The sequence below is a fragment of the Lampris incognitus genome, chromosome 4 (genome assembly GCF_029633865.1).
Source record: "Lampris incognitus isolate fLamInc1 chromosome 4, fLamInc1.hap2, whole genome shotgun sequence".
Taxonomy (NCBI): Eukaryota; Metazoa; Chordata; class Actinopteri; order Lampriformes; family Lampridae; genus Lampris; species Lampris incognitus.
Genome location: NC_079214.1, coordinates 6401633 through 6415341, shown reverse-complemented (window position 1 = coordinate 6415341; position 13709 = coordinate 6401633). Strand labels below are relative to the sequence as shown.

The 13709-nt window shown below is 47.1% G+C and overlaps 1 protein-coding gene across 7 annotated transcripts in view; it reads left to right on the top strand.

The window, feature by feature from the left end:
- tcf12 (transcription factor 12) overlaps window positions 1-13709 on the top strand; it is a 169517-nt gene that overhangs the window by 137507 nt on the left and 18301 nt on the right. For 5 of the 7 annotated variants that reach the window (XR_008810147.1, XM_056278280.1, XM_056278281.1 and 2 more), the window contains 2 exons: window positions 879-1023; window positions 9296-9372. Coding sequence is in view for 6 of the 7 variants with exons in the window: in XM_056278280.1 (XP_056134255.1) it covers window positions 879-1023; window positions 9296-9372 (222 nt within the window). In the remaining variant the exon portion in view is untranslated. The remainder of the gene's footprint in view (window positions 1-878; window positions 1024-9295; window positions 9373-13709) is intronic. The other 2 variants (XM_056278282.1, XM_056278285.1) reach the window with 1 other exon arrangement.

Genomic DNA, 13709 nt, shown 5'->3' with positions numbered 1-13709 from the left:
TTCTCCTCTTCCCTGGCAGCTCCATATTCAGCATCCTTCTCCCAGTATACCCAGCATCTCTCCTCCACACATGTCCACACCATCTCAATCTTGCCTCTCTTGCTTTGTCTCCAAACCCTCCAACCTGAGCTGTCCCTCTAATATACTCGTTCCTAATCCTGTCCTTCTTCATCACTCCCAATGAAAATCTTATCATCTTCATCTCTACCACCTCCAGCTCCACCTCCTGTCTTTTCCTCAGTGCCACTGTCTCCAAACCATATAACATAGCTGGTCTCACTACCATCTTGTAAACCTTCCCTTTAACTCTTGCTGGTACCCTTCTGTCACAAATCACTCCTGACACTCTTCTCCACCCACTCCACCCTGCCTGCCCTCTCTTCTTCACCTCTCTTCTGCACTCCCCATTGCTTTGAACAGTTGACCCCAAATATTATTCGTGTACACATAAATACTGTCGGGAATCTACACTGTCACAACTGAATCCATCCCGACATGTTGTTCATGTTGTCTTCTCTGCAGCTTGCCAGAGGACTGTATGTGAACACATACTGACTGGAGCAGGGAGTTGTTAAAAGTTTGAATATCATTGTTGTGTGTGTTTTGTGTTTTTTTTTTCATTTTTCCATTTTAATTTTCAATGTCATTTTTTGAAGCCCTCACTGACAATACAGATAACCGTTAACAGCTCATGATAGAACATTTTAATGGACTCCTTGATTGTAAAATCCTCGCAATTGGTGAGCCAATTTTGGACTGTACGACAGTAAAACATGCTGTAAAACCGAGTGGAGAATGACCTGCAGTGATTTTTCTCTCTTGCCCCCATCATCTGTTCTTCCACTCATCTCCTCCTCTGTTTCTCTCTTGCTCCATAGATTTACTCGCCTGACCACACCAGCAGCAGCTTTCCATCCAACCCGTCCACACCTGTGGGCTCTCCATCACCCCTGGCAGTCACGGCGGGTTCATCCTCCACGGGTACCGCGGTGACTGCGGCCGGCACTCCGTCTGCGAGGGCAGGTAGAGCATCAGTCTCCACTCTTTTCAGCTCAAACCCACATTAGACACCCGTGTCACGTGACGGCAGGAGAATGAGACTCCTCTACTTACCATTTAATTAGAAAAACATGGGAATTGAGGCCACGTCGTAAAATTTGGGGCCATTTCCACACTAACACGGGTTAGTTTCAAGATACAGTTTTTTTCTGTTCTGTCTTGGTCTTCCGTCCACACTAAGCTGGCATTTTCAACCACCAAAAACACACTTTTGTTGCAAACATTCTGCGAAGTGGCTGAATTTGAAACGCCAGTCTCACGTTGCAGCTTGGACATCAGAAGGAAGCTTTTCGGAAACGCTGATGTATGGCGAGCATGTGGTCCTGGCTCTAGCCAGCTGCTGATCTGCACATGCCCAGCAGACGAGAATTCAGCGTTTTTCTGTCGTTTTTGGTGTTTCAGTGTGGCTAGCAGACTTTTTGAAAAGGACCTGACAATGCTTGTTTAGTAGCTCTCATCAAAGTGTTGACCCGTTCTTGACATGAAAACGGCATTTTCCATTTTCCCCAGACGAGTGTGGCTAACTTGAACGCCGTTTTTAGCTCCGTTCTGATTATTGTTTACCAATCAAATTAGTTGAATTCAGTCTGTTAAGATTTAGGACAAACCACTTAAATGCTATTTAAATGCACGACAAGGCTTTGACTAGTGTGTATTTCCAGGTAATTAGCCTGAACTGCGTGAGGGAAAGCTAAACCAGAGCCTCTCAAAGCTCTTCCTATGCAAGAACGGTAGATACGAATGCTCATAACTGAGAGACATGCTGGATGTGTGACATCAGTGCTGCAAGTTTTAGAGTTTGTGTTCGTCTGTTTTTATCTAATTAAAATACACCTGAGGGCGGCACAGTGGCGCGGTGGTTAGCATGGTCGCCTCACAGCAAGAAGGTTCTGGGTTCAATCCCCGGGGTAGTCCAACCTTGGGGGTCGTCCCGGGTCATCCTCTCTGTGGAGTTTGCATGTTCTCCCTGTGTCTGCGTGGGTTTCCTCCCAAAGACATGTAGGTCAGGTGAATCAGCCGTACTAAATTGTCCCTAGGTGTGAATGTGTGTGTGTGTGTGTGTGTGGGCCCTGTGTGATGGCCTGGCGGCCTGTCCAGGGTGTCTCCCCGCCTGCCGCCCAGTGACTGCTGGGATAGGCTCCAGCATCCCCGCGACCCTGAGAGCAGGAGAAGCGGTTCGGATAATGGATGGAATGGATAAAATACACCCCAATTCCAAGAACACAGCTGAGGCACTTACATGGATAACATCTAGGTGTTGGCTTGGACGGAGTTTCTGTTTGTAGAAATCGGCGGATAGCGTAAACTCTGTGGGCGGTGTGACGCGAGCGCATTTGAAAGTGAATGAAAAGCTTTTGAGTTTTAGCGTTTGTAAAGCCGGACAGAAATCGCTTCGTGATGATCGAGTCTCGACAGATATTGTGACAGCGATGGCCAATGACACGTCCCAACACAGTCCAGACTGAGCAGGCCTGCGGTGTGGTGGGACGTCAGAGATCACTGATGTAAGGGTTTAATTGAGTAGCTTTGATTAAAAACACATTGTTGTTGTAAAGTGCGGTCTACCGAAACCAGTTCCTCTTTGGGAGTTGACTCGAGATAAGGCAGACAAGTCTGTCCCTGCTTTAGTGGAGTTTCACAGACGGAGATCCGGTGTTTTGACAGAAACGAGGACGTTGAAGTGAATCGAAGTGTGATGAGTCTTTTTAAAATCTCACGCCGACGAGACGATGCTCGACATCGAGTCTTTGGCTCTCGGTAAAACGTCCATGTGAGGGAGGAATACATGACATGACAGACATGTTGACGAGAAGCCAGGGAGAAATGTAGAGAGAGAGGGGGAGAAACAGAGTGAGAGAGAGAGAGAATCGGGGGGAAGAGAGCGAAGGGAAAGCCCGGTGTGTTGTTTTAGTGGGCAGTTATGCCATGTGGGGTAATGTAGTGTCGACAGCTGTCTCTACATATGCCCCCCTCATCCTCAGCTGTTGCCCTGGCCCATGGACAGCTGTTACCTGCCCCCACCCACCCCCACCATGGACCAGGCTGCAAAAAGGCCACATTTATCTGCCAGCGGGTGGAATGAGGGGGGTCGGGGGTTGGAGGGTAACTCAGCTGATGAGGGAAAAATGGGGTGGATCCCCACCCCCACCCCCCACCCCCTCGGTGTACATGTCATCCACGGCAGCATGCCATACCTGGGAGGATATGAACGCCATACGTCAGGCCATTCAAAGACCAAGTCATCATTTCAGTCGTCCATTATGTGTGAGTTTGAAGCCGCAGTCCTTAATTCAGATGTAATCCAAAGGGTCGCCTGCTACCAAAATATAAACCGCAGGAGACAGGAAGCTGCTGTCACTCCCAGATTGATTGACAGGTGTCTTAATACAAGGACCGACAGTGAACAATGCTAACTCTGAGTTTCTATGTGTTCTGATGCCATAAAAGGTTTGTTCACATCTCTAATGGCTGTGAAGATGGAGTCAAACACGCCCACATGTTCTGTTACCATCTGGTGAGAGGGACACAACATGATTATTTTACATCTGCAACTCACACCCCTCACTTACCTATGTGAATATACCTCCATCTGATATGGTCAGATAAATCACAGGTTGGGCCTTTAAACGCAAAATCAAAATTAATCCTTGTCATTAAACATATTGAGATCGTCTTTTGTCTATAGTCATTTAAACTCAATCACAAATTCAAGGCTTTCATTGGTGGAAGATAATATCAAAAATCACATGACTGTCTTAAAAGTTCAGTTATAATTATAATAAAATTAAAATGTATATTGAATATATACATATACACACACACACACACACACATTTATATATATATATAATCCAGTGAGTCAAGTAAATTCTTTATGAGACAGTACAAGCCTGTTTCATGCCATAAGCAATGCGCCGGACCCCGCTACAGGGCCCCCCCCTCCCCCAATATAAAACTCTTTCCTACGCCCTTGAATATACATCCACAAAATAGAAAGAAATGAAAGAACGATGATTGCTTATGGCATGTAACAGGCTTGTACTGTCTCATAAAGAATTTACTTGACCCACTGGATTTTATACATATATACATATATATATATACATACATACACACATATATATATATACATACATACATACATACATACATATACACACACACACACACATATATATAATATTTAATTTTTTGATTTTTTTTCTTGCTGTTGCTTCATAGTGTAGTTATCTGTTTTACAATTAGATTATGTATCTGGAGCTTATTTAATAAAGGACTTTGAAACTGGCACCAAATTTGGCCCGATGTTGATGTTCACCACAGAAGCCATTCATCATGAGGATGAGGCCGGTGCACAGCACATTACTCAAGGCTGCTTTGTTCAATTAGCCCTCTCTGCTACATGTGGGGACCAGAGCCCCGGGCTCGTTTTTCACCGCGGCGGCTCGCCAAAGGAGGTTGAGGAGGAGTTCCTGTCTGGTTCACGCCAGGGAGAAAACTGAGGCCCCACAGAGGATTTCTCATTTCCTCTCCCCAAGTAGCTTTTAATAGCTGGTTAATGAAAGTCTGATTTTGCTAAGTCCGTTTGTGTGGAGGAACATGGAAACCGAAGCGTTGGGGAGGGCCTAGCAGGGTACGGCTTTATTATTATGGGGGATGAATGTGTGGGAAGTCCTTTTCTAAACACGGCCCTGTTTAGAAGATGTAATCTTCCTGTTTGTCAGGAGCCTACCCAAGTTTTCAAGTGCTGGTCTCCGGCTTCCCAACACTCTTCGTCGCTGAAATACCATTTTAGGGGAGACGTTAAGAGAAAAAGAGGCCCGAACTGCAAAACATGTCCAACAAACATCCTTGTAGCTAAGACGATGTATTTGCATAATTCAGGGGTCTGTTACCAGGCCGGGCTCAGGTTCTCCATAACGGACACGGCCTTTGTGTCCTGATGCCTGCATGTGGGACATCGGCTGTAGAAAACCAACTTCAACTATCGTTTAGTCGGAGAGTTCTGGTTTCATAGGAACTGGTTTCTGTGTTAAACTGAGATTGTGCAGTTTAACCTGCTTATCTTGTACCTCCACTCTCTTCTGTTGGAGAAGATTGTGTTGTTATTCTTCTATTCATGTCTGATTTTCTACTGCAACAAGCCAGTGCAGCGGGCAATAAAGTTTCTTCTAGTTATATCAATAAGAAAGCTGTCTTTTGTATCGACAGTGGAGTTTATTGTATTTAACTGTGATAATAAGAAGTAAGGGCGGCACGGTGGTGCAGTGGTTAGCGCGGTCGCCTCACAACAAGAAGGTCCTGGGTAGTCCAACCTTGGGGGTCGTCCCGGGTCGTCCTGTGTGTGGAGTTTGCATGTTCTCCCCGTGTCTGCTGGGTTTCCTCTGGGTGCTCCGGTTTCCTCCCACAGTCCAAAGACATGTAGGTCAGGTGACTCGGCCGTACTGCATTGTCCCTAGGTATGAATGTATGTGTGTGTGTGTGGGGGGGGGGCTGTGTGGCGGCCTGTCCAGGGTGTCTCCCCGCCTGCCACCCAGTGACTGCTGGTATAGGCTCCAGCATTCCCGCAACCCTGAGAGCAGGATAAGCAGTTTGGATGATGGGTGGATGATGGATGGGTGGATGGAATAAGAAAGAAGAACAGACTTTCAAAGACTGGAAACAGACTCCTGTGACACTGGAGGAACTCTTGGGACAGATGTTGGACTCGTGGATTTTCCAGCAAGGTTGCGTTGATGTTTTGCATTTTATAATTCATAAATCGGCCTCCACACGTTTGAGGCATTGTGATGTAAATTAAAGGGAGACATTTTTGGAAGTCGTGGGGCAGAGGAGGGCGGCTGCTGTCACATGATGGGGGAAATGCAGGCAGAGATGTTAGATGAGAGGAAGCATCCCCACACTACAGGTCAGCGTAGACGTCTGCACCACACAACCCGTCCTGGCACACCACCACTGGGTAGGTGGGGGGGGGGGAAGCAAGTCCTCTTTAGAAAAGAACTCAAGCAGTTAAACTCAGTTTTTTATGTGCATTTGATGGAGAAAGCCTCCAGAGTGATGGATGCATCTCATTAACGGCATTACGATGAAGCATTTCTCATCAGACTGTTGTCTATTAAAATACCAGCGCTCTCCCTCCCTGTCCCCGACTACCCACCCCTTTGTTAGCGGGAGAATTATATCCAAACACCGTTTTCACCCACGGCTTTAATGATGGACTGATAACCAAATTGAAGTCCCCGTCTGCAGACTGTATTTACTAAGATGGAGGCCGGGCTTGGCGTCCCTCCACCATAATGAGGACCAGACGGCGCTGCAAGCCGGAAAGGCCCACAAACACCAGCTCATCTAAATGCCTCCACAGGCTTCGGTATTGTCCGAGTCCATTAAGGATGTTTGTTGAAGGCCCGGCCCGGCACTCACGTGTACTCGAACGGAGTCGCCCTTTAGAAACAGAGAGACAGAACTAGACACCGACTCGCGTTGGAAATGTGATGAGCAGATGTGGATTCCTGCTCTCACAATGGTAATTTACACCAGATCAACCTCAAATTTACTCCTCCCTCAGCCGTACGACTCTTCGTATCGACCTCCTGGATCACTCCCAACTTCAAAAAACTGCTCCGACTTTCTGACAGAGTTGAATTATTTCCCCTGCTAAGCTGGAATACTCTACACCACTGTGTCCCAAACCTTCTCTTCTGGGGACCCGCGTTTTAAAAAGGACAAACCATCGACCCCCAATTCACAATACAGCTTTTCTCTAAATCGTGAGAAGAGCGAATTTGTGCATAAATGACTGTTCCTGACCATTTTTACCTCACATGAGCTTGAATAAGTACACCGGCCATTTCGAAGAGATGTACGTCTGATAAATCACTGCTTCGTTTTACGCAGGTTACTGAAAACATGTTAAATACTTCATAAAATGCATTTAGGCGGAGTTAACAGGCTCTCTCATTCATTCATTCATTCCCATTTTTCTCCCCAATTGTACTTGGCCAATTACCCCACTCTTCTGAGCCGTCCCGGTCTCTGCTCCACCCCCTCTGCCGATCCGGGGAGGTTCTGCAGACTACCACATGCCTCCTCCCATACGTGTGGAGTCGCCAGCCACTTCTTTTCAGTGACCAGGACACATACCGGCATCCGGCTTCCCACCCGCAGACACGGCCACTTGTGTCTGTAGGGACACCCGACCAAGCCGGAGGTTACACAGGGATTCGAATCGGCGTGGAAGTCTATTCTGTTGCCCACCAACGCCGGTGGGCGTTGGTGGGCAACAGAATAGACTTCCACGCCACCCAGACGCCCTAAATACTTTATAAATGAGACAAAACAACCGCATTTAGGTGGGGTTAACATTTTTTTCATTTTTTTTTTGTTGTCATCAGTAAAACAGAATGGACGCCAGCCTTCCATATTAGATCCAGTACGAGCGTCAGCTCCGTCAGAAACACTGTGACGTGTCAGAGCGAAACGTTAACAGGTCGTCTTCGTTTCTTTGGGTTTCGACGTTCTGTTGAGTCCTGAAGCTGGCGGACGGGTCGTGTTGATGGTAAAGCTCTGCCCGGTGTGTGATTGATAATCTGGGATGCTGGTGTCACATTTATCTGATGTGATGAGTTTCAGATGGCCGGGCCGTCAGAACGGCCACCTGGTAGACCACACAGCATGTCTGATCATGCTCGCGTATTTAAAAGCCACCGGTCAGAAGACGCGAGTGTTGGAAAAGGCACTAGGTCTCAGCCGGCTCTTATCTGTGCCGGTATTGTTCTGTGGCCTTCCTTAGCTCGGAGCTCAGTAACGAGCGGATGTAGCGTCTGCCCCTTTGTCAAAGCGACTGATGGACCAAACCTCTACTGGCTACTGGCACAGGATGCAGTTCAGTCACAAGGAAATGATGTAACTGGATCCTCAAGTTAAAAATATCTGTCATGGAGGAAAAGGTGAAGGGAAAAACAACCACAGCAGAAGTCCCAGTCTCAGAAGCTGATCGAGCTGTTTCTGCAAAGAACCGTCACAACATCAACAAAACCCAAAACCCAATAGTTCAGATAAGTTTTTACTCTTGCTGGAGGTGGAAATGTTGACTTGTCGATAGATATAGTCTGCCACGGAAAGTGGTGGAAACTGGCCTGTAGTTCAACGTCAGTCCATGTCTGTCCGTCCCTGTAATGTTGTGGGGGACATCGTCTTGTCTTCTGTGCACAGATAGATGTTGATTCCCTTGAAACCTGCCAAAGGAAACAACTGATTCACATTTGCATCTTAAAATCCACTTAAAGTGTGGCGTGGAGGGGCGTCTGGGTGGCGTAGCGGTCTAGTCCGCTGCCTGCCAACACAGGGATCACCGGTTCAAATCCCCGCGTTACCTCCGGCTCGGTCGGGCGTCCCTACAGACACAAGTGGCCGTGTCTGCAGGTGGGAAGCCGGATGTGGGTATGTATCCTGGTCGCTGCACTGGCGCCTCCTCTGGTCGGTCGGGGCACCAGTTCAGGAGGGGAATAGCGTGATCCTCCCTCGCGTTACGTCCCCCTGGCGAAACGCCTCCATATGTATCAGAGGAAGAGTGGGGTGGTTGGCCGGATACAACTGGGGAGAAAAGGGGGGAAACCCCCCCAAAAAAAGTGGTTTGGGTGGAAACATGGCTGCTAGCATGTTTAAATACTTCATGTTAAGCTAGCTGTCAGTCAGCAGTTGACTGTTTTTCTAACATTTCAGGGAGTCCCGCCTACCTCAGTAACTCTATCTAATAAACTTTAAGATGAGCTCCGGTATTAATTAGCACAACGTCACATCAACACGGTAAACGGACTGAGGTGACTGTAGACATCTGAGAGCAGATGTAGTTGTGCCCGTTGATGGTTTCTTTATTAGGTTTTAGGGGAGCTCTTCCAAAGTTTAATTCATGAAGGGCACTAATGAAGGTCCGGTTTGGGGGAATGGAAAAAACCTCAGCCAGTCAAGTGGGATAGCTTGAATTGTTTTAAACAGTGTACCCCATAAACACCTTCTCGCCATTCGCCTTATCTTCTAGCTCTGTCATTACACTGATTTAATCTGTCCTGTGCTGCACCTTAATGTCTGACGCAGGAGTACGTAGAGACTACAGCTAAACGCTGGTCGGTGGTCATAATCTCACAAATGGCGGTTGGTGTCGGTGTAAGCAGTGGGCAGTAGAAGGGGTTTATCTTTTCGGGGTGGTAATTGTGATTCTCCCCGAAACTCTCAGCAGGTACCAACCAGTGGCCCCGCGCTGGTGGACAGAACCCGTCCTCCCCAAACTATGAGAACTCCCTTCACTCACTGGTAAGTGTCCCTGCAATCACACACACACACACAACCCATGTCGGGGGGTGAACTATCTCACTTTAAATGTGACATTGGAAATACTGTCAGTTGGTGTAATGTGTACCCAGCTTAACAAGGCAACTCCTGTCTGACAAATGCTGCTTGGAAAGGTGAGGTGAGGGTGGAGGGGGCGCAAAACGGAACAATACCTGTCCCATGAGGCATAGCCCGCCATCTGTCCTGTGCTCTCGGAGGCTGTCATGGGGATGACGGGATGACAGCAGGGGGGCGGGCTTGTGTGTGTGTGTTGGGGTGGGGTGGGGTGGGGTGGCAGCTGTTCTGTCGAACCACTGCGCCAAGATTCCTGCGCTTGCCGCAACCAAAAGCCCCCTGGGATAAACCTTTTCATTAACGTGCAACTCGATTGTCTGTCGTCCAGGTCCACAGGATCTTTACACATCAGCTCCTGGACCTGCCGGTGGACACCAGACCCTGGGGAAAATACTTTTAGGGACTTTTTAGTTCAAGGTCCCATAAAACGGTGTTTGGAGGCGCTGCAAACTTCTGTTATTTGACGCATACCTGAATGAAATGGAACGCCGGCCGGGGGGGATTTATTGAGGGGCGGGAGATTGATTGATTGATTGACAGCCAGTCTTGGCTGGGCATCTTCAGAAGAATGTGGACATTGATGTGCTGTTGGCTAGTTTGTTTGATGGGAAAAGATCGTTGTTGTTCTCTCTGTCTCACTCCCATTCATTGAGTCGCTGACATGTTGTGTGCAAGACATTACTTTATTGTATTTGTCAGGAGGAGAAACTTTATTATAAATAAAATGTCCTCATGTCATTTGCCAGTTTCTACAACACGGTGTGAAGTAGGGCTGTGTGTTGGTGAGACTCTGGTGATACGATACGTATCCCGATACAGGAGTTACCACTCAGTATATCACGATATGTCGCGATACTTTAAGAAAGGCGACATATTGTGGTTTCACAGGCCTGTGTTCTGTGTGCTTACGCTACTTCCTGTCTCCGTTTACGTTGTTGGGTTGGAGTGGAAAAGTCAAATGGCCGAAGATAGATTACAACACTGTTGTCTAGCGGTCGTGGGGTGACACACAACACAACATGTTTGTCACCAACCTTTACATGTAAACAATTAAAAAACCATATAGTGGTTTTGAGAATCAATACAGTATCACAAAAGATAATATCGCCATGCTCGAGTGTATCCATACTTTCTTACACCCCCTAGTGTTAAAGGCCCCATCGGATTTATTTGACCATATCAAATGGAGGTATATTTACACACATAACTGAAGAGTTTGACTTCTAGATGTAAAATAAGCGTTTTGTGTCTTTCTCGGTCGATGGTAATGGAAAATATGGAATCTTTACAAGCGTTGGTGATGTGAGAAAACGTTTTACACCACCAGGAAACATTAGAAACTCAGATTTAAATGTTGTTTACTGTTCGTCCTTGTATTACGAGACCTGTCAATCAATCTGGGACTGACAGCAGCTTCCTGTCCTGTGGATTGTTCTTTGGTAGCAGGGCAATCCTCTGGTTTACATTGGATGCAGGACTGTACTTTTTTCTTTTTCTTTTTTTTTTATTGTATCTTTATTTGGGAAAGGCACATAAACATAACAGAACAAAGACATCAACAAATAATGAATTCTCATCCCATTTTTTGCATAAAGAGTCCATAATAGTGCATCCTCAGGCTCAAGGCAGAAGGGTTCGAGTGTGTTCGTCATCCTTTGTTTCGGTTCCTGATCTTCCAACACGGAGTGAATTAGCTTTCCCATGAATGTTAATAGAAGCTAACCAAACAACTCACATTACACTTAGTAGGAAATACAATGATAGCACAAGTGCCTATAGGAAATAGCCTTCAGAGATACACAGAGATAATTGTGTGTGCACCATTTGCACACACAATTATAATCCACTCTGACGCAATTCAACGAAAACAACAAAAAAAACTATTTACAGGAACCAAAGGGGGCTACCCACTGCCGCTGTCACTGAAATAGTAAGAGGAATCAAAAATGCATTGAAACACAGGACTGTACTTTCAAAGGAAATGTAGATTAATTGCAGATAAAAGATGTAACAACGATGAACATGTGCTTGTCATGTGACGGGACGCAGGGCTGCACCATGTGTCGTTTCATTAGCGTCATCGCCATGTGCGCATGCGCAGAAGTCATGTCGCAGGACGTGTGGTGTCAAGTAAGGCACATTAACTCAAACAGGGGCGTCCAGGTGGCATGGCAGTCTATTCCGTCGCCTGCCAACATGGATATCGCCGGATCAAATCCCCGTGGTGCCTCCGGCTTGGCCGGGCGTCCCCACAGACACGATTGGCCGTGTCTGCGGGTGGGAAGCCGGATATGGTTGTGTTTCCTGGTCGCTGCACTAGCGCCTCCTCTGGTTGGTGGGGGCACCTGTTCGGGTGAAGAAGAAGAAGCGGCTGGCGACTCCACATGTATGGGAGGAGGCATGTGGTAGTCTGCAGCCCTCCCCGGATCGGCAGAGGGGGTGGAGCAGAGACCGGGACGGCTCGGAAGAGTGGGGTAATTGCCCCCCCCCCCCCAAAATGAACTCAAACACCTGATGCTGCAAGTTTTTTGCTGCCAGACACCAAAGGAAAACTCGCACGGTTCTCCTTTTCCATGACTAACCTACAAGAGAGGCCTGTGTGATGTCTCGGACACACGGGGTTTGCTGCTCGTAAGTGACATGGAGGCTCTGCATGCACAGGGAACCCCCAGTCACAATCATCCCTGATCACTTGATCAAACAACCAGAGCCCCCCGCTAGTTGTCAACCACAACCTGAAACTGAGCGGGGAGCAGGAGAGGGAACACCGGAGAGGAAGATTTGGTTGCAAAAAGAAAAGCAGCGTCAGTCGTGTGGATTTTTACATTTCAAAGGATCGTGAAGACCGGGTGTGTTTTTCTCTTCTCTAATTCGTTGTTGCTTTTATTTTGGTGAAGTTCAGACTACATATTGTGAATTTTGGACCGTGTGTATTTTGGAGCCTTTATTTCCAACCCGTATCAGGAAGTGCGTCTGACCGCTGTTGGTCCTAGTCTGCCTGCTGGTTGCCGGGCGTGCAGGGACGTCTTGGGCTCTCGTGGTAGGGTGGCCAAATATTTACACACCGCTCTTCAACAAAACACAAAACCTAACTGACCTGGAAGGAATCTCTTGTCAGTGTGTCTGTCCTTTGATTTTCTCCACAACCGTTTATTCGACCGACTTCGCACTTGGCCGGTGTGTTGCCGAGCAGCCAAGGAGGCGCGGCGTCGAGTCTGAAGTTGTTTGGATGAGCGGTTCTCGAGAGCTGCAAGCGGCCCGCTCTGAACAGGCCCGTTCTGAACAGGCCCGTTCTGAACAGGCCCGTTCTGAACAGGCACCGCTCTAGTCTCTACGATTCAGCTTTTTTATTATTTTTCATTTCTATGCTGACGAACTGCCCTACAAAATTACCCCAATCGTTCTAGAATTATTAATTATTTCAAAGTAGGACTACTAAAACCATCTGGTGAAAACTCCTGTATGTTTTTAGATCACAACACGTATATACATATATATCGCAACACGAATATATCGCAGGGGGGAAAAACCGCAGTGTTGAGTTTTTTCCAGTATCGTGCAGCCCTGACGGGACCTTTAGAATCTCCGCCTCGTTCCTGCAGAGTAATGAGTAAGCAGCCGTCAGTCCTCGTCTTGTCTTGACTCCTCTATGCTCCACAGTGTTTGTTTCTGATGTTTCATAGATGTTGATCTTCTTCTGTCGTCTTGTCTTTATTCCCATGACCTCGCCAGAAAAACCGGGTTCAGCAGCAGCTACATGAGCATCTCCAGGATGCCATGTCTTTCTTGAAGGATGTCTGTGAGGTATCCCCGCCCTTCAGATGGAGTCTCCTCACATCCCCATTTTCCATCTTTGCATCATTTCAGTGTGGCTTTTTTTTTTTTTTTTGTTTTAACCCGTTCAAAAGTTCGACTCCGAATCCCTCACAGTGAAGTGCACTTATTATCTATTATTATTTCCCCATCTTGCTTTATTTTGTTCTGTATAGTTTGCCATTCCAGCTTGCAGTAATCAGCTTAAGCACAAGATTTTTAACTTTGAATTGATAGTGGAAGTATCCCCGCCAGACCGATACCGGGGTATTGTTGACTCTGCCCAAACTTGGAACGAGCACCTCAAGTTGAAATGGCTCCTTTGTCCCTGAGTTTGGATTATCTTTATTTTACGTTTCAGATGTTTTTTTCCCCCCTTTGTGTTCAAATCCACACCATATGATCAGTGTTCTCTGCTCGGGTCCTAATGG